Source organism: Ciona intestinalis, chromosome 4 (genome assembly GCF_000224145.3).
Source record: "Ciona intestinalis chromosome 4, KH, whole genome shotgun sequence".
NCBI classification, from domain to species: Eukaryota; Metazoa; Chordata; class Ascidiacea; order Phlebobranchia; family Cionidae; genus Ciona; species Ciona intestinalis.
The window spans coordinates 5,057,614-5,077,555 of NC_020169.2; the positions used below are offsets into that span (position 1 = coordinate 5,057,614).

General features: G+C 36.0%; 3 protein-coding genes across 4 annotated transcripts in view; 1 reads left to right on the forward strand and 2 right to left on the reverse strand.

The window, feature by feature from the left end:
- Positions 1–902: 902 nt before the first annotated feature.
- On the reverse strand, positions 903–6,291 carry LOC100175472 (ubiquilin-1). Its single transcript, XM_002129123.5, has 11 exons — positions 6,096–6,291; positions 5,752–5,995; positions 5,109–5,212; positions 4,811–4,918; positions 4,411–4,520; positions 3,971–4,116; positions 3,278–3,415; positions 2,779–2,918; positions 2,339–2,526; positions 1,931–2,084; positions 903–1,674 (listed from the first exon to the last, which is right to left on the reverse strand). Exons 1-11 carry the CDS (start codon positions 6,207–6,209, stop codon positions 1,537–1,539), a joined length of 1,584 nt encoding a protein of 527 aa, XP_002129159.1. The 5' UTR covers positions 6,210–6,291; the 3' UTR covers positions 903–1,536.
- Positions 6,292–6,765: 474 nt separating this feature from the next.
- Positions 6,766–8,664, reverse strand: LOC100185670 (WD repeat domain phosphoinositide-interacting protein 2). The gene has a single exon (XM_002129225.4). The coding sequence runs from the start codon at positions 8,572–8,574 to the stop codon at positions 7,312–7,314; it is 1,263 nt and encodes a 420-aa protein (XP_002129261.1). The 5' UTR covers positions 8,575–8,664; the 3' UTR covers positions 6,766–7,311.
- Positions 8,665–14,132: 5,468 nt separating this feature from the next.
- The window catches only part of LOC100180839 (ectonucleotide pyrophosphatase/phosphodiesterase family member 5-like), a 9,056-nt gene continuing 3,246 nt past the window's right edge, over positions 14,133–19,942 (forward strand). Inside the window, exons 1-5 of one of the 2 annotated variants that reach the window (XM_026834140.1) lie at positions 14,133–14,825; positions 15,937–16,122; positions 16,480–16,662; positions 16,953–17,092; positions 17,290–17,500. In XM_026834140.1, the coding sequence (XP_026689941.1) occupies positions 14,162–14,825; positions 15,937–16,122; positions 16,480–16,662; positions 16,953–17,092; positions 17,290–17,391 (1,275 nt within the window). In that variant the 5' untranslated portion in view covers positions 14,133–14,161 and the 3' untranslated portion in view covers positions 17,392–17,500. Of the gene's footprint in view, positions 14,826–15,936; positions 16,123–16,479; positions 16,663–16,952; positions 17,093–17,289; positions 17,501–19,942 lie in introns of those variants that run through there. The other variant, XM_002123914.5, reaches the window with a different exon arrangement.

Here is a 19,942-nt window from a genome sequence, read left to right on the forward strand (position 1 = left end):
AAAAAAATATAACTATTTTGGTCGTCTAATTGATTGGAAACAAAATGTTATTTGCGGAAAAATTTGTCCTTTTTTTCGAATTTTAAGACTGTCCGTTTAGAAAATATATACAGATTGAAAACATAAGCGATATCATGTTATAACCCTTGAACACTTTACACACGACAATTCACTTCCGGGTCACTATTTAAAATACCGCTAAGTTTCGTGGCCGAGCGCCAACTGCTCACAGAAACGCAGTCACGCTAACTGACCAGCCCGCCAAACACGCGCACGCCTCCCGCGCAACGTAAAATGCAAACAAGCTGTTTTTACTCTTACATTTTACTCTTGCTATCTTCATGCCGAATAGTTACGGACTAGTTTTCCTTGACTTTCATTGCTACTGATTTTAAACTACAACGTTTACTCGGCTTTTATATTTCCAAGTAAATTAACCAGGAATGAAACGGCGTAGACTGGTCACGCTTTTGTGTAAATCGTTGAGTTTTGATTGTCTGTAGCGACACAAGTGGTTAAAACCGCTCACGTGACCATTTAATCTGCAACAACAATTTAAGACGTCGCGTACGCCGTACAGACGAAGGAAGTAAACAAATCAATTCATATTACATTTTTCACGCCCCGGGGTGCACTTACCTTATATGCATAATCAGTGGTTTCTCGTTTGATCAGTAAAAGCGATATTCATATATGATTTCTATATAGCATGCTCTGCGCCTAATCTGAATTTACTTCTCACGGGACTTTTCTCCCGCAACGTTACGCAAGCGGTTCAAAGAACTGTGCTGGTACTATTACAAACAAATCCAGTACCACACATACACCCCGAATGCTGCTTAGAAATAACACTCACTCATGCACTTTCTTACAGAAAACCAAGCCCTGCACAACACAATTTAAGAATAAAACAATGTACCTGTTTTAAGATTATTTAAGCACAAATGCCGCACATTCTAATTATAACCTAATTTCAACACTAGGCAACATGTGTTCTAGCAACAACAAAGAAAAGATACGCAGGAGTTGTATACACTATGTACAAGTATTTTTATAGTATAAATATTTAGCAGATTCTTAAACATATCAGTTAATCAATAAAATTATTCCGTCAATTTGAGGACAGACACAATAAAATAAAAATACCACTTGCAATAGAATGCCACGTACAATGCAAAGTGGAAATTGCATGCAGTTTCTTTGCCTGTACAGTATAATATAATAACAAGCAATGTCCTGTACATAAGGAAGCAAAATTCTTTGGCTACTTACCATCACAGTAAGTACAAACACCAGCAACATTCATGACAAAAATTGTGAATCAATTACATACAGTTAAAGTTTAATTTAGTTCATGATCAAAAAGGAATGATGAGAACTGAATATGTATTTCCGGCAACTATTAATCAGCATAAATACGGCCTAAGTTAAAATCTGTAACATGAAAAAGTTGGAATTAATCTACACAGGTGACAATATTACCTTCAATGGCAGAATAGCGTACAATTTATTTATTCACAGGGAATTAATTTATAATTAACCAAGCAAAAATTCTATAGCAGCATTAACATTGCCATTTGTAGCAGTTAAAGCTTGAATGTTAGCATCACGATTTACAAAACCCATCGCTGAAAGCTGCTCAAGTTGTGCCCGGTAACGAGTTTCTGGAGACAGCTGCAATGATAATACATTTCTTAAGACACAAAACTAATTATAACCATGCATTTCACAAAACAATAACATTCCCTAAGTCTTTAGAGGAAAAAAAAAACATATATGCAACACTTACACAGAATAGCTGAGATATAAGTATAAGTGTTTTAGTTTACCTCATTTATTAGAAAGAGATTTTGAAATTATTTTAAAAGCTATTGCAAAAATTTTTTTACAAAGCGGTTTATTTTAAAACAAACTTAGTAAAGGAACTTACAGCTGCAGCTGCTGGAGGTCCAGTTGCTAACGTTTGCATCATTTGGTTGAGCAATGCTTGTGAACTTGCTGGGTTGTTGGTTGTAGTTGTCGAACTTGGGGTTGAAGTTGTTGTAGTAGTCGTTGGTGGAACTGCTGCACCAGTTGGCCCAAGTCTGCAAATAAACAAGAATTTGCACATTGAAGAAGTTTTCAAACTTAAGAGCCACTTTATACTTTGAAAAAATATACAAACTTTGGAGAAAAATGTATTTGGACATAGAATTTAATCAAAAAAGATGCAAACATACTATTTTTTTCTGTAAAAACAAAAATGTAAAAATATAAAAAATTTTGGCATTTATAAAGATAGTGCAGAAAAAAATAAATAAATAATGATCATTTTTAATGAATAAATGCATGCCCATACCCAGTCATGAGCCCTGGTGCTTCTTGCTGTAAGGTTTGCATTGCTGCTTGCATTTGCATCATCGCCTGCATGGCACGAGGGTTGGTAAAGAGATTTTGCATTTCAGGCCTTTGCATCTGCTGTAGCATCTGTGGCATCATACGGGCCATCTCAGGATTGTTTGCAAACAATGGGTTGTGTGAAAATATCTGCGCAATGGATGTTACATTTACATATTTGTTTCAAAGCTCTTAATTTTAGTTTAAAGCGATTTAAACTCACAATAAGTTATCTTAATTTTTTAGCCCAAATTTTGTTTATTTATTTAAAAAAATGCTATTGTACAATTTAATACTAAAATAAAAACCGCTGTGTATACCAGAGCGAGCATACAAGAAACCAGATACCATTGGAAATTGGTACATTGAATTAGAACTTTATTTTTAACATATATAGTTTACCTGGTTTGCTAACTCTGGATTTTCCGCCATATTTTGCATCATACCCTGCATGTAAGGTGCCGTCATCATGTTTTGCATTAAACTTGGATTGTCAGTGATTTGTTGCATCAGGTTTTGCATGGCAGGGTTGTTAAATAAACCTTATATGACAAAAGAAAACATTAATTAATAAATAGTGGACTTTTTATACACAAGTTAACGAGCAAATTACAATACCATTTCTCCCAAAAAAGTTTTTTACGAGAACTAGCCCTTTGGTGGGGTACAACATTAGACCTAAAATTTAGATCAGGGCAGGTCCTTAACCCACAAGGTAGTTATGTACAGTGCACAGAAAACTGTTTTAAAATATTAACCATACAATGCTCAGCAATTCATAAACTAAGTTAAATTAAAACTGGGTTTTAGCTATCTGAATTTTATAAATGCTAAAACCATTTCACTAATATTCCAGACACTTAAAAAAATTGTTCATGAATTTAATGTTGATTAATTTCACCTGATCCTGCTGTATTAGTTGATGGGGTCGTTGTTGGTCTATTTGTTGAAGAAGTTGTTGATGTTGTAGTTGCTTGCGGTGAGGAACCCCATGGGTTAGGGAGGGGGTTCGTGTTTTCAGTGTTTTGAGTACTCGCCCCTGTGGAATAAATGAAAATAAACAAATTATTTATATATATATTTATAAACATCCAAAAAATAAAATAAAAATTATAAGTTATGTATCTATATATAGATATATATTTAAAGTTAGCAATTGTTTAAAGAAAAACAAATATAACAGTTGGAGTTGGTTACTGATAAGTAAAAAAGTGTACATTTTTTATTTAAGATGAAGTACTAACCATTAACCAGTACAATCATCTTTAATACATTGATGGTAAATGGAGCAATTTATTACTTAGGCATATTGATTGTGGTAACGCAAAATAGCTTTGTTTGAATATAAATTATCATCATATAAACAGCCATTCTCGAAACATTTTATATTATTGGTGGCCAACTGGCCAAGTATCCAAATAATTTGAACTGAAGTAACATGTTTAAACGTAACAAACCTGGTGCTCCGTAAACATTACAGAAAAAATCAAGTCCAACCAATTAAACAATAAAAAAGAACTATTTTGCCTAAATGGCATCTCCAGTCTCTTATACAAATAGAAATAAAACATGTGCGATGACTTGTTTAACTTACCACTATTAGAAGTTTCATTAAGAGCAGCAAATGGATTCTGTCCAAACTGCTCCTGTGCTGCATTAAGCATTGGTTCCTGTATGTCTGTGTACATTCTACGCAATGCATTATAACCTCCAGGGATGCTTTCCAGGTTGCTAAGTGCCCTGTTGGATAAAAAACAATCCTATTATTAGTGAACCATAGTGCATAGATTTTGGGATAGTTTTATTGAGATTTGCACCTAAAAACCTAACAGTCATGAACTCATAAGTAACTCTCATATCTTTTAAAAGAAGAAACAAAACTATTTTACTTCAAATTTATGTCACACTGCAACATTTTTGGAAAATAAAACCATTTTTTGTTAAACATTTCGCATCAAAACAGGAAAATGGTATTGATTTGGAAGTCTTAATGATTTAAAATGAAGCTAAGTTAGACACATGTAGAAAACCCACCTATCCTGATTTCTCATCATTTCTTGCAGCATTGCTGGGTTTCTTGCAAGTTCCATGGTTTGTCTCATAAGTTGTGGATTGTTCAACATGTGTGTGATCTCTGGGTTGCGCTGAAACACATAGGAATTGTAAGATATTAAAACCATTAAGCAGATTAACACCAATCCATATGGAAACTGGGCCTTTTGATGTAAACAATAAAAAATCTTGTGCACCAATAAAATATGTTCGGACATTTCGAATTTAAAAGTATCAATAAACCAAACAGTGTTAATACAAACAAGCAGAGCCAAAATCTATTGCAGTATACAATGAGGTTCACACATGATGTTTGACAACTATTTAACATTGTCTCCCCAGACTTTGGTAAAAAAAATGATTCCTACTATAATGCTCTTACCTCCATCAGTTGCTGCATCTGTGGATTATTACTCATCATATTTCGAATTATTTCTGGATTCGACATCATGTTTTGTACAAGTGGGTTGTCCATCATTCGTTGCAACATCTGCATGGAAAAAATTCAACACCTTTTATCACCTAGCAATGATTTATACTATTTAATACATATAGAGAAAAAATAGGTATTAAAGTTGAAAGGCGTTTCAAAAATTAACTTTGGGACATATTACCAGACAATATTTCTACCAGACAAAAAGTTTTTTTCCTTTCACAATTTTAAGTTTTGCTGTTTATACCTCAGGGTTGGAAAGCATCTCTCTCTGCATTTGTTGTTGCATCTCCATGAAGTTGGGTGAGTCTAACCCCATTGCTCCAAGCCCTGATAAGCCACCCATGCTGCCTGTGTGCAATAAGATCAGTTTTAACAGGAACCTATGTTTATTGTATATAAAAAACAAGCTATGTTTATTGTAGATTATATAGGTTTGTTCCTAATTAAATGAACAACAAGCAATTTATATACATGTAAGAGATAGGTCTGCTATCTTGTACAGGAAAACTAACATTAGATACGAGTATCAAATATCGGACCAAAGAGGAACCAAGTTAAATGGGACTTTTTAATATCAATTCCTTAGGCAATTTAACTATTTAAAACATATAAAAATAGTTTAACTAAAACAGCCTCAAAAAACATGAACAAATCAAAGCTAGTTTTTCCAATATACCAGCAGCTATATCATTTAGGTGAAAACTTGCATAACTACTAAACATACTTCCTATCCCTCCAGACTTCTAACACATATAAAACCTAAGATCAAATTATTTAAAACAACCAAGAGAAGACAATTATCAAAAACAGAAAATTAGAATTTAACAGTAATTAAAGCAGCAAGATAATGGAAGTGAAAACATGCATAACTATTTAACCATAATCACCGAGATTAAATGGCAAACTTGAATTGGAGGACTGAGATGTTGGCGCATCAGAAGCTTGAGTAGTTGTGGGGGGTGGGGGGGTTGGTTGGGCACGTGATGCTGACTTTATCACAAGATGAACAGTGTGTCCATTCTTTATCATATGATGGTCTATCGTTTCGGCATCTTTTAAAATCTTGCCAGAGAATATTAAGACAAGCTGCTCAGTTGTGGCGTTGAACTTTTTTGACACCTCAGCTTTTAACTGTAAAAGATTTAAATATTATGGATCCATTTAAAATGCTATTGTTCAGTTAATTTGCATATAATAAGTACTAGGCCATAATGGTCATTCAGTTACTTACATCTTTTACAGATATTTTGGGTGAAACTGTGAATTCTTGCTTTTCCTTTGGCGTTTTTAAAGTTATCTTAATCGTTTCTTCAGAGGTAATTGTAGTTTGGGTGTTTTCCGCCATAATAATCCGGTCTATTTTATTCAGTATACACTATATATAAGTAAATTTGTTGAACAGTAATCTAAAATACGAAGTATACTTTATATAATTGAGCTTAGTTTTTAAAAATACACATATAATTGATTAAATAAAAGCGGAACACTATATCAAATATACTAAATTTCGAAACATCTTTTAGAATTTTCGTGCAAAAACCTTGCGTCACATTTCGTTTGCCCATATAGTAGAAATCGTATACTGCACTTTTACATGAGGGTTATTGCAACGTATAGAGAAAAGAACACCTCATTGTATTCGTACTAAGTAAATTTAAAACACAACTTACTTACTTACTTACGGTGTCTCAATTACGCAAAGAAAATCCTTTTTGTTTATTTTACAACTGGGAAAGTACCAGATATGATGAAACATACGATTTTGTTCATTTCATCTATTGTTTGCTTCACTGTTTGTTCCCCTTTTTTTCTTGCGTGGGCGAGTGGTTTCTCAATGGGTTTGAAGCCATTTTGGTTATAACTGCTCTGCACTGCTCTAAATCACTCCTACTACACCATACTTACAACAGTTAACGCACTGTATTGGAACGATAAAAAAGTGTATACACAAAACGGCAACAGGGTTAATAATATTGGTAAAACAGGAGAAAATAAATGAGAAACAGTTGTTATTTAACACTACACCTATATCTAGGATGCAATGTAAGTACAATTATACAGTCATGCAATAAAAAAAAATCAGAACAATTTAATAATTACAAAGTATTCGTGAAAGAGGAGTCTACCGAAGTAAAAATATCTTATTTAAACTTTTATTTATAGCAGTATATTGACTTTTTCATGAGTACCAAGCCTGCACACGTAAAGGAGTTATGTTGCAAACATAAAATTGCACAGGAATTAAGTACAGAGGCCCAGTATGCATGGCAATTGGAGTAAATTGTGTTGTTTCAAATTTCATTTTCCCAGCTAAACACATTGTTTTGCTACTTAAAGCAGTTATGTACAATTTCATTGCATTTTAATACATACTGGGCAAATTAAAAATCAAGTAGCAAAGATGAAATTACGAACGCATAAAGCACAGTACTGAGTTAAATCAGTGTTTAGTGATTCGAAGATTCATTTATTGAAACAACATTTGTATCAACATGGAGTGTTTCAGGCATGTCAAGTTGTTCATTGACTGATGTGGAATGAAAGTGGGGAGGAGAATCACTGTCATGATATGCGGCAGAGGTCTCTGGGATATCCTGCGCCGCCTGTTGACCAAACTGAGCTACATTATGCTGCCGAAGTAAGACACATTCACCACCTTCTGTGGGATCCAAGTTATAGATGTAGAGAAATCCATCTTCGTCTGCAACTAGAACTCGTGGCAGTTTCTGAAGAACTGTAATTGCACAGACGTTTCTTGAGCCCTGAAATGGCAGTTTCACAGTGGCAAAGTCACGGCCTTGGTTGAGCACCTCCGACACCTGGGTTGGCAGATAACTTGCTGAATTACTCAGTACTTTGTTGAAGTAGCCTATCCAAGATGCTCCCTCATCTGTAACTGGGGCTTTCTCAACTCCAGCTTGTTCCAGTTTAAAAATATGGACGGTTTCGGTGTTGCTTGAAGCACATAGAAACAACGAGTCAGGGCTAAACGCAAGAGAGCCAATAGAAACACAGCGTTTAACACCACGCCGGAATTCAAACAGCTTTTGACCATCGGGGACAGAAAATATACGAATCACAGTCCCTTTGGAAGAGGCTGTGGCAAGTTTTGTAGCACTTGAATTAAATGCCATTGCTGCTAATGGACTGTCATGTGCATTTATCGTGCTTACTGCATTTAAGGTGGTTACATCAAATATCTGTACTTCTCCTGTTATGCTGCTGCCGGGGTACACAAGAAAAGAGTTATCATTATTAACACTAAGACAGCAGAGCCCTTTAGGGTTACTTGGAGTGTCTCGAATCGTGTGCAAGACCTTCATATCACGAATGTTGTGAATGTAAAGACTTTCCTCCAGTACCACCACCAGCCTTATTCGGTTCAATTTGACAGAAAGAATCGTGTTCGAGTAGCTATAATTACAAATTTCTGTTCCTTTCTTGAAGTGACACACTTTTAGCTTACGAGGTGACGAAACACTGACAATGGCAACCAAGCTGCTTGAAAATAAGCGATCCACCAAGCATACATCAGTTGTCTCACCTTCATTATCGTATATTACTTCCAATCCATCAACCGAATTAATAGCAAACAATTTGTACCCTTGTTTTGTTCCCACAGCAAGCGATGTACAATCCTGGTTGAAGTTGGCAAACAGAATTCCACGGGTTAAATGCTCGCTGCCACGACTGCCCAAGTTGTAATTCATGATTTCCACTTCATTCAACACTTTAAATTATATTTTGTTTTGAAAAGGTTAGATACATATAACACGTAAGCTGCAACAAAACGAAACGTGAAATTTAGTTAGGGCACCCATAAACGAAAATATATTTATGGTTAAACTTTTATAGTAAGCTTACTACACAACTTGTGCATGTAGTTGAACAATTCTAAATACAGAACAGAGCATAGTCTACATTACACACTACAAGTATTATATGTTAGTACACTAAAACGTTACACTCTCTTTTAAAAACTATACACTCTGCTGTCTGGATTAAAAAAAAGGATTTAGCAATTAAGACAGATAACATCGTACGCGCAATCAGAAGTCACAATGGAAAGCGGATTATCCCCATCAACCAAACTACGATATAGATTAGACGTATTTCTATATATATACTTGTGTATGCGATTAAATAACTATCTGACTATTATTAACTACGGATACTTGCATTTATATACTTATTTACTCATAACAAAGTTTATATAACATGCTGAAGACGTAAACATTACCGCCATAACATTGCATTAGAACAAGCATTTCTGCAAGGAGAACTTGTTTTGGAAACAAAGAAACAGTGTTACATAACAACTTTTCGAATTCAGTAAAATAAAAACAAAAGTATTCAAAACGGACAAATGTGCACTGGTACATCTGTAGCATGTTGTATAATCTCATTTTTATGCAACAAGATATATTCACGTTACGAATTCTACTAATTATGCCTCGATCAGAAAACATTCGGAAACACTTTATAAATCGCTGACCGTAAATTCTTTTAACCTATAGAAATCTAATAAACTCATAACATTGCTGGTGAATCGGGGACAAAATATACTTTGTAGATTGGAGCGAGTATTGTAGCCTTTCGCGACACTTGTACATCTTCGCTTTGGCGCCTATATAGAATTTGTACCCTTGCCTTTAAGTAAAAAACATCTTGCCCAGTTTGCAAAATTTGTATGCACATTTTTAAAAAATCGTTGAAAATTGGGAAGCACTTGTCCTACGTTTTAGCAGAGTTTCCCACTCTTTCCCGCTGGTACTCGGAGAACATTAATCTTGTTTCTTTTCAAATAAACATCCTCCCGTCATCTCTTACCTGTTTCTTTTTATAAACGGAACACTTTGAACTAGAAATGCCTTTTAAAAGAAAGGGTTACGATAATAGTCCGTATTTATGCACACCCGGTTTACGATATTAGTGTTATAACAAAAGTTGCCAACAAAAAAAGGATTTATATCGTTCGTTAATAACTGGAAAACAATGTTACCGAGCAAAATATCTCACTTCAAAGCGTTGATTACTTCTCCCCGCTTTTTGTTGATTGCCTGGCCTATAAAACACTTGGTCTTACACGCCTCGTTTAAACGCTGGATGTTGGAACTGTTGAAATAAGGCTTTCTTTGCGCAGGATTGGGATTTATTTGTTGAGACTGAAGTTAAGTACTGTTTCTTTAATATATTTAGTGTTGCATGCCTAAATAATTATTGTAGTTTTAATATAATAGTATGGTGATATTTTTAATATGGTTATATGTTTTATTGGTATTGTGCCTTGCGTTTAAACTATAATATAATATTAACTTTACTTTAATATTACCCTTTACTTATTTTTAGGAATCGCGCAATTCTACATGTTTGTAACTATACACGTCTTCGCGACATGACATCGCTTTTTACACTTAAATTCTGCGTATATTACGACAAAGTAGTTGCGGTATTTCGTTTCGTCATGCGGATCGTTGTCGTTCGCTATTATTACGTCATAATTAGGTCGTCGTTTGACCACACTCTTGCGACGTCACAATGCGGTTTCTATATGCGCCTGCGTTTCGCAACGATTATTCATGGGGCCCCATGAGCGTTTTGCGTCGGCGCAAAGCACATTTACTTGTATTCTTAACAATTCTATATTTATTCTAATTTTATTTATGCTATAAGCACAAAGAAGTCAAGAAGATCAAAAGAAATGGTGAGGTAACCTACTGTTGGCATTGTTACGTATTTTTTTTTATTTTCTAGATAAAATGCCAAGATGTGACGTCACGAAGCGGTGATGACGCAACAGAAGAACCCACTTCGTAAGTTGTTTTGTATATTCCAACTAAGCTTCAAATAAACAGTTTAAGCATTTTTAGAGCTTGGTATGCGATGTCACATGATCAAGTGGTCAGGTAAATGCGAAACCGGAATGAAGGTAATTATGACGTAATAATAGCCTATACTTAACGATTATATTTTTCAGAAAAGACGGCGATTGAAGCCATAGAAAAAAAGCGCAAGGTAACGTGTAATAGTTTTGTTATTGGTAAAAATATACAGTAGGGTGGGGGAAGACGAGACACCTTTTACCTCTATTTTCCGGCCCGGTTAATAGTAAACAAAGAACATTCAAGAAATTATAAAACTATATGCTCATGACTCCTATTGACCGTTCATAATTCTTTAAAACACGATCAGGATATTTAGATATTATGTGCTAAAGGTGTCCCATTCCCCCCACCCTACTATATAAATAATGGTGTTAGAAAACCGCCAAACATGATCGAAGTGTTATACTGTGGAAATAACCTTGAGAAATATTGTTTAGATTGTGCCGCTTAAAACAGTCAACAGTTCTTTAACGCTGCCCGTAGGTTCAAAATGCACGCGGAAAGAAATGTTATGGTATACTAAGTATATAGTAACCATCATGTTTGTGTTGCAGACGAAGAACAAAGACGAAGACGCCAAAAGGATAATGGTTTGAGGTTTTTGTATAGATTTAATTATGCGGTTTGGTGTGTTGTGTGCGTATGTGTAAAAATGTGTGTTAAACTGCTGGCGCACCACTTTAACAGTGTTGTCAGCTATATTTCTGCTGGACATAAGTTTGACAGCTTTTTTAAGCAGTCACTACACAGTGCATTTTGCAGATCAGTGAAATATATACAATGAAACTGTGGCGAGCATCTTTTTGGATCGGATTTTGTTGTTGTACACTCTAATCAATGTTTTTTTTTCTGCATTCTTTTGCAAAAATCTAATTTTTCACCGATTCTGCATTGTCGTAATACCTTTGAATAACGACGCCATGTTGTTACACAAATACTGGAGTAATATCAACACGCATTACAATATTTACAGTATAAACGCATTGAACGTTTTAATCTACCTTTATATCAGGATTTTAATAGTGTAACACAAAGTTAGCAATGTTACCAAGCTTATACCCGTCTTACAAAGCCTAATTGTAACGCTGGCCACGTTGCAATTACGCTACATCGATCCCTGCGTTCGGTGCGGTTACGTTTCGGATGTGCTCAGTTACGTTATAGCTGCAAGTTTGCCTACGTGGACGTCGCCGCATTATGCTACAGTGGTGCTACGCTTGGGTATTTATAGGCTACTGCTAGCGCGGTACGTAGCAACCAATGCAAGCTTATGTGACAGCCGGTCGGTGCGTAACGTCCGGACCATATTGTAATGTGTGAAGATTCAACGAGCGTATCACGATACCAACTTGGCGTCTTTACTTCATCGTTGGTTAGGAGATGGCGTCTTATAGAGTCGTTGTGGGCTTCGATTCCGTTTGGTCTGTAATTTAATAAAGTGTACACTCCACTCGATTATCCATCATTATGTGAACCATGGTTTCCTTGTTAATGTTTCAATGATTATGTTCGCGGTAATTGAATTTTTAAAATTCCCAACTTTTGGTATGATATGACTGACTGTTGTGTGTGTGTTGCATGTTTTGGCACTTTTTAATATTTGCACGGTGTTAATTTTTTTGTCTTTATGTATAATGTTCTGCACATTGTCTGTGCATTCGTTGTACTATTTTTGTCTAATATGGGGGTTTCTTTTACCTGTGAGGACAGTAACATCCCGCAAGGGTTTCTCACCCAAGTAGAAACCCACTACCATTGGCTGGGGGCTTGTCGTGCCGTAGTGGCTTTCCACCAACGCCAGCCACAAAAATAAAGAGACTTTAATCTTGTTTTTAATTTACAGAAATCAGTTGTCATGTACGTGGAGACTATAGACCTTCAGCAAATGCTGTCAGCAAATGCTGTTTTGTTCCCGAACTGCATCGTTTTAATCTCCCATAAATAACATATATTTTACTTAGAAACATTTCACGCGAACACAGAGTTTATTCACTGATTAAAAATAGACTGAAAAACGCAATCGTGCAAGGTTGCTTTTGTTTGTGAAAACGAAGAAACCAATGCTAGAAATCCTGACGAGCGTTTTATGCTAGAGAGCGAGAATACTATCAGCTGTGCGATATCGTGCGTCTATTTCAATGTCATGGCAGGAAACGGCGTTTGTGTCCGCCATTACGAATCGCACATTCAAATGTCGGCGTGCGTTTATTTGGTTCTTGAAAGCGATACAAGCTAGAAAACACGCATAACAGTTGTTTTAACATTACGAATCGCACATTCAAATGTCGGCGTGCGTTTATTTGGTTCTTGAAAGCGATACAAGCTAGAAAACACGCATAACAGTTGTTTTAACATTTAAAATATACGTTATGTTAATATAAATCTTATATAATATTTAATATAAGAATTAATGTGAAGTAAATTAGTATTTTGACTGGTTTTCAACGTACAGTGTGGTTTAACAGGTTACATTACGTTGGCGATTAAGACTAGCAGCAATCCGGTTAGTTTACATAATAGTAAATGCTCATACCTACGAATCTACAGAACCATTATATACTACATTTATAATCCAACATGAGCGGACCTGGCGGCTCCAAACTGCGTAATATTAGCAGATAAGGTGTTCGCGTTTCCCGATTTCATAAAGACCCGGAGCAAAGAGGGTGGCGCTTACTATTGAACTAGTAACAAATTTTACAATGATACCTTTGAGTTTCGTTGCCGGTAATAGGTTATATACGTGTTAAGTTTGTGAGCTAAAAACTAAAATCACGACAACTTACATGCAAAACTGCAGCTTTATACACCATTATATATTAATGCTTATGCTGTTTTGTTTGTATTTTTATATTTTAAACATGTTGTTTTGAGTTTTTGGTTGTAAACTTAATACTTTAGGTATTTTACTCTTTAACCAATTGAGTGTTCAATAAAAGTCGATTATTTATGTGTGTTTTATTATTGTGAGAGGATATAACGTTAGTAGAAAGCCAGTTTTACGCGCAAAAGTGCTTGGTTCCCAAAAATTTACAAAATTTAAGAGTTAGACGAAAAGCAGCACCTAGCAATGGCAAAATGCTAGGCATTTGAATCCGTTAAGGCGGCGACTATAAGACGTCACAGACGCGGGGACAATGGAAAACAGGTCTGATTGTTTTACAATCCGTTTCCTAACTTGGTCTATAGTTATACCAAAGAATACTCTACCGGTATTCTTCGGTTATATTAACTTTGGTTTACCGCGAAGTGTCAAAACCAGAACGTGTTCGGTTTATGCTAGACTGCTTTATCACTCGCTATAGCCTACTTTTAACATTTACAGTAACATGGCCTACTCAATCCACGGCAGTAATAATGTTAATTATATTTCTTACGTTTGTTAGTTTTAGATTGTTAGAAGTGTTTAGTCATGCTGTTTTTACGGGTGGCATTGCTTGGAGCATTAGTTTGTTGCGTAGTTGCAAAATCATCACCACTGACGTTACTTATATCGTTTGACGGATTTCGCTGGAATTATATTGGAGACCGAACGAACACACCAAACTTTGACAAGTTGATTAACACTGGCGTTAAGGCGAAATGGATAAGAGATGTTTTTGTTTCTAAAACCTTTCCAAACCACTACACCCTGGCTACGGGATTGTACGAGGAAAGCCATGGAATTGTAGGCAACGAGTTTTATGATCCACGTATGAACAAAACGTTCAGCCTTGCAAACGCAAATTCCTGGAATGACACTGCATTTTGGGGAGGTGAACCAATTTGGATAACTGCTGAAAAACAAGGGATAAAAACAGGAACTTACTTTTGGGTGGGAAGCGAGACTGTAATTGATGGTATGCTGCCATCAGCATACAGAAGATATGCCACAGCCGATCATATCTACCCTGGTTTACAGCACAGAGTTGACACAGTGGTGAACTGGCTTGCTAACAAACCAACAGACCAAGAAAAAGCAATGGGAATCAGGCTTGCTCTGCTGTATTTCTATCAACCTGATCATGATGGTCATACCTTTGGTCCAGAATCAGACGAGGTCACAAAACAAATTGAACAATGTGATAAAATTATTGGTGAGTTCAAATTGATGTAGCCTATGATAGTCTTTATAAATGCACAACACAGTAATATCACAGGCAAAGTACTAGCCCCCACTGAATAAACAGGAGAACTGGTTGGGTTAAAGGACCGTGTGTTGATTCGACTTAATACGCAGGCTTCAGCGGGCGGGGTGCTATATCTAGTGTAGTACTAATTAATTTTATAAACAGAGACAAACAGTTCATGATATCTTGCTATATTTTATTCCTTTTTCTGTTACACAGGTATACGATACGTTATTGGGCAAAAGTTTACTTAACGCCGGGCAAGGGCTCGTAAGAGCCCGCCATGAACCAAGACTGACCTCAAGGTCTTAGTGCCGATAGTGGCGTCAGTTGGATAGTTCTAGTTATTGGAAAAGGCGAATTATGTACAGACAGAATCACGTGACAGCAGTGTGACGTCATGTAATAAAATGTTGGAAACAATTTGGGCCGATCAGCGGCTGAACGGAATATCATTAACCTCGTTCAACGGGGGGTTGTTTTCATGAGAATAGTCTCCAATGGGATAAGTCTTATCCACATTGTTGACATTGATTAATGTAGTATTGTTGTGGCCCTTTGTGGGTAATGTAACGTCACAGCGTCGAGTTGCAACAGGTCAAATTAATATCTTGCAACTAGGATTCACATAACTCTGATTTTCGCGCGATGACTAAGAACTACGTTTTTAGGCCTCTGTCCAAGCTCGGCCGGGAAGATTTTGTATTGTCATATTATAATTTGTGTTGGTTTTCCAGCTAACATGATTTTGTGCCAAAATTAGTACAGCGGATGTTGAAAGAATGCATTTTTTAAGTTTGCACGCCCCGTCATTTTAGCTATTCGCCATGTTCTCGCGGTTAACCCATGCGATTAAAACAGAGCGCAAGTTTATGACGTCAATAATTACCGAACTAAGAAACCAATGAGTAAATTGACGGCCGGACGTAAGAAAGTTGATTTTGTTATAAATGATATTTATTGTTATTAATAAAATCCGGACGTTGTTTGACGTTACGGACAGTGACATTATCACTGATAAACGGGTATTTATACAAACCTGGCTTGTAACTGATACTATATTTTCTCCATTTCTTAGGTTATCTAATACAGAAGCTGATTAAAAACAATCTGTACGACAAAGTTAATATTATCATCACCAGTGACCATGGAATGGCAGAACTAAACCAACCGGCGACAATACCACTCCTTTCATATGTTAATGATACAGTGGCAGATCATATTATAAACTATGGTACTGGTGCAGCAATATGGCCCAAACCAGGTAATATGTAGCCTACACATTTTTCTTTTAACCCCATATAGTAATTTATATTAATTTGGAAAACCCAATATGAGTTTATCATATGTTGGGTGCAACAGCCAAGCTTTTTAACGGACACTTTTTAACACCATATAAGGATAGCATGTTTTACCAAATGTTATGTTGCTGTTGATACCTCTCTTTTCATTGTTTTAATATTATGAGGATAACTTTTGTACTGTAATTGCTCTATATACGTCACTTAAAGAGCATTTGTGCTGTAATTTTCCCTTTTAACCGAAGTGGCGGAGCTATTGAAAGTTTGTAAAATTGTTACTTTAAAATCCATACAGCTAATGGTAAACTTAATGTTATTAGGATACCTTGACACTGTGTATAAGAGCTTAATGAAAATGGATTCAAAGCAAGTGTTTGTGTGGAAGAAGGATGAAATACCTGATAGTTATCATTACAAACACAATATACGAATTGCCCCTATTCTAATCGATGTAAGAGATGGATGGACTCTTGCGAATTATCCTAATGATCCGTTACCAATGAGTACGTCATAAATGCGGTATAACCCAATTTTGGGTTGCAACCATAGACGCCAAAGCTGGGTGGGGGAGCAGACCTACCCTCAATTCTTTGCAGTACTTTTATCAAAGGAACCAAATTTGTTTCAAATGAATGTGTGTCTAACTGTCCCTGCACCCATGCATTTTAATAGGTTTGGAGCCTATGGTTTTGGCCTGGGGCGAATCAAACATTAAAGCATGTTAAATTTATATTTTATTTATCTCTTATAAGGTTATGATAACGGATCAATAAATATCTGTGTTCCATTTCAGAGGGCACACATGGTTACAACAATTCTTTACAAGACATGCACCCATTCTTTATCGCACATGGACCTGCGTTCCGACAAAATTACGTTTCGGAACCATTTGACAGTGTTGATGTGTATGGGCTTATCTGCCACATTTTAGGAGTGAGTGAGCATGGTATAGGTCTACTATTAGTTATTGGGTACGTTGTGACCATATAGATCCTTTTTTCATTATATTCATGTATTTATTATATAACCTAAATAACAGTGGGTTTAGCTTAGCTTATAAAAGTAGATTTAAATAATGTAAACTTGTTTGCTTTTGTATGAAGTGAAATCAATTTTTCTTTCCTGACCAGATTACTCCTGCCCCGAATAACGGATCCTTCACAGCAGCAGTTAGGCATTTGCTTAGAGTAGAATCTAAAGCTGTTATTGACCCATTTCTTATTTGTAAGTAATTCTTAACAATTTATTTTTAGGATGATGTGTATGCCAAAATGCTATAAGCCAGCCCAAGTTGTTTGAAGATAATAAGTTACTTTACAACAAAAATAAAGAATGAAATCATATTTTTACAGGTGTTATTGCCGGTTTTTTTGTGCTTGGTTTATTCGTATACACCGTGCAGAGTCTGCAGCCCCATTGTGGTAAAAGGATCTTTAGGTGATGTATGCTCACAAGGCCACAAGCCAAACCAAGTTTAATAGTTGTTTTGATTATTGTATTGTAAAAACGCTGCGTTCAGACCACAGAAATTTAATACAAGCTTCTACACATGCCAATTAATTAACGCTTTAATGTGTCGCATTGTACGCAGTCACTAGTTTTTAGTTGGTACTGTCGGGGTACTTAATTACTTTAGGCAGTGATGTATTCTGCTTTGTTATTCGTTTGTAAATAGCCATCGATGGTTATTATTACAGTTCGTTAAACTTAAATAAATAAGTTTCTTTATTACAAGAATGATTAAATCCTATGTTTACAGGTGTTATTGCTGGTATCTTCCTTGTGCCTGGTTCACTCGTATACACCGTACAGAGTCTGCAGCCCGATTGTTGTAAAAGGAAAAAACAAAATCATTGTGCTGAAAGTGTGAAAGCAGCACAAACTTGTGTGAATATTGTAGCAGTTAATAAACTAAGCTTTAACTGTGTTATATTCAAAGCGCTATGGTTTAGCAAACACGTGCGGCAACTATTTCATGCCGTGGGTGTAAAGCCGACGACGTTCGAATAGTACAACTCCATAACATGTTGAGGTTTATTGAATAAAACGAAAAATCCAGATCACGATACAGATCACAGCGAGAACAGCAGGCATTACATGTCCCGACTCCCTGCCCACGCTCCAAGTGACTGGTCATACAGTACACGGCAGGGCCAACGTAGGGCAGGGCCAAGGCCAGGGATTATAAAAGAGAGAACTCAAAAGCGAGAACTCAAAGGCGAGAAGAAGCATTATATACATGAGAAGAACATTATAAACATTTTACAGCAGTGTTTGTTATACTGTTTTGTATGCTTCAGCATTTTAACAAAGATGCTAATCTGATGCGAAAGTATTAATAAATCAAAAACTAGTGGCGGTATTACCCCAATTTTTTAATATGTTTTGCATGTTGCTATACATCAACGTGTGTCAAAATTTTGTTAATTTTTTTTAACGATTTTTGTATTTTATCGCGGGTCAACTTTGACGGCCCACCCAACCAAAAGTACTTTGATTATTTAATATATTTGATACGTAATTGAAGTGTCGCTTCTTCTTTCCAACGACACCAAGATTGCTGCTCCAGGTGTACCATAACCCGGGATATTTAATAATATATGATATATTTACTAATATATGATTTTTATGGGAAAATACCGTTACGGTCTAATGATTTTCTTTTTTCCTTTTTTAGTCTCTCGTTTTTTCTATAGGCAAGGGGGGAGGATTCCTCACTAGCACCGGCTTTGGACAGGGGTAGACTGATTCAACACTCGTCCTTAGTCGTCCATCTACTTTTAATTTGTTTATGTAGGTTATTTAATGTTGGATATTTAGTAATGATGTTCAATATATTTCTTACGTGTATTGTTAGTTTTAGATTGTTAGAAGTGTTTAGTCATGTTGTTTTTACGGGTGGCATTGCTTGGAGCATTAGTTTGTTGCTAGTTGCAAAATCATCACCACTGACGTTACTTATATCGTTTGACGGATTTCGCTGGAATTACATTGGAGACCGAACGAACACACCAAACTTTGACAAGTTGATTAACACTGGCGTTAAGGCGAAATGGATAAGAGATGTTTTTGTTTCTAAAACCTTTCCAAACCACTACACCCTGGCTACGGGATTGTACGAGGAAAGCCATGGAATTGTAGGCAACGAGTTTTATGATCCACGTATGAACAAAACGTTCAGCCTTGCAAACGCAAATTCCTGGAATGACACTGCATTTTGGGGAGGTGAACCAATTTGGATAACTGCTGAAAAACAAGGGATAAAAACAGGAACTTACTTTTGGGTGGGAAGCGAGACTGTAATTGATGGTATGCTGCCATCAGCATACAGAAGATATGCCACAGCCGATCATACCTACCCTGGTTTACAGCACAGAGTTGACACAGTGGTGAACTGGCTTGCTAACAAACCAACAGACCAAGAAAAAGCAATGGGAATCAGGCTTGCTCTGCTGTATTTCTATCAACCTGATCATGATGGTCATACCTTTGGTCCAGAATCAGACGAGGTCACAAAACGAATTGAACAATGTGATAAAATTATTGGTAAGTTTACATTGCTGTTAATAAGTAGTCTTTATTAATATCTGCTGTTTCATTCATTCATTCATTCAATATCTAAAACAGCAATATCACAGGCAAAAGAATTGTAGTTGCCCTGCTGACTATATTTTCTCCATTTCTTAGGTTATCTAATACAGAAGCTGATTGAAAACAATCTGTACGACAAAGTTAATATTATCATCACCAGTGACCATGGAATGGCAGAACTAAACCAACCGG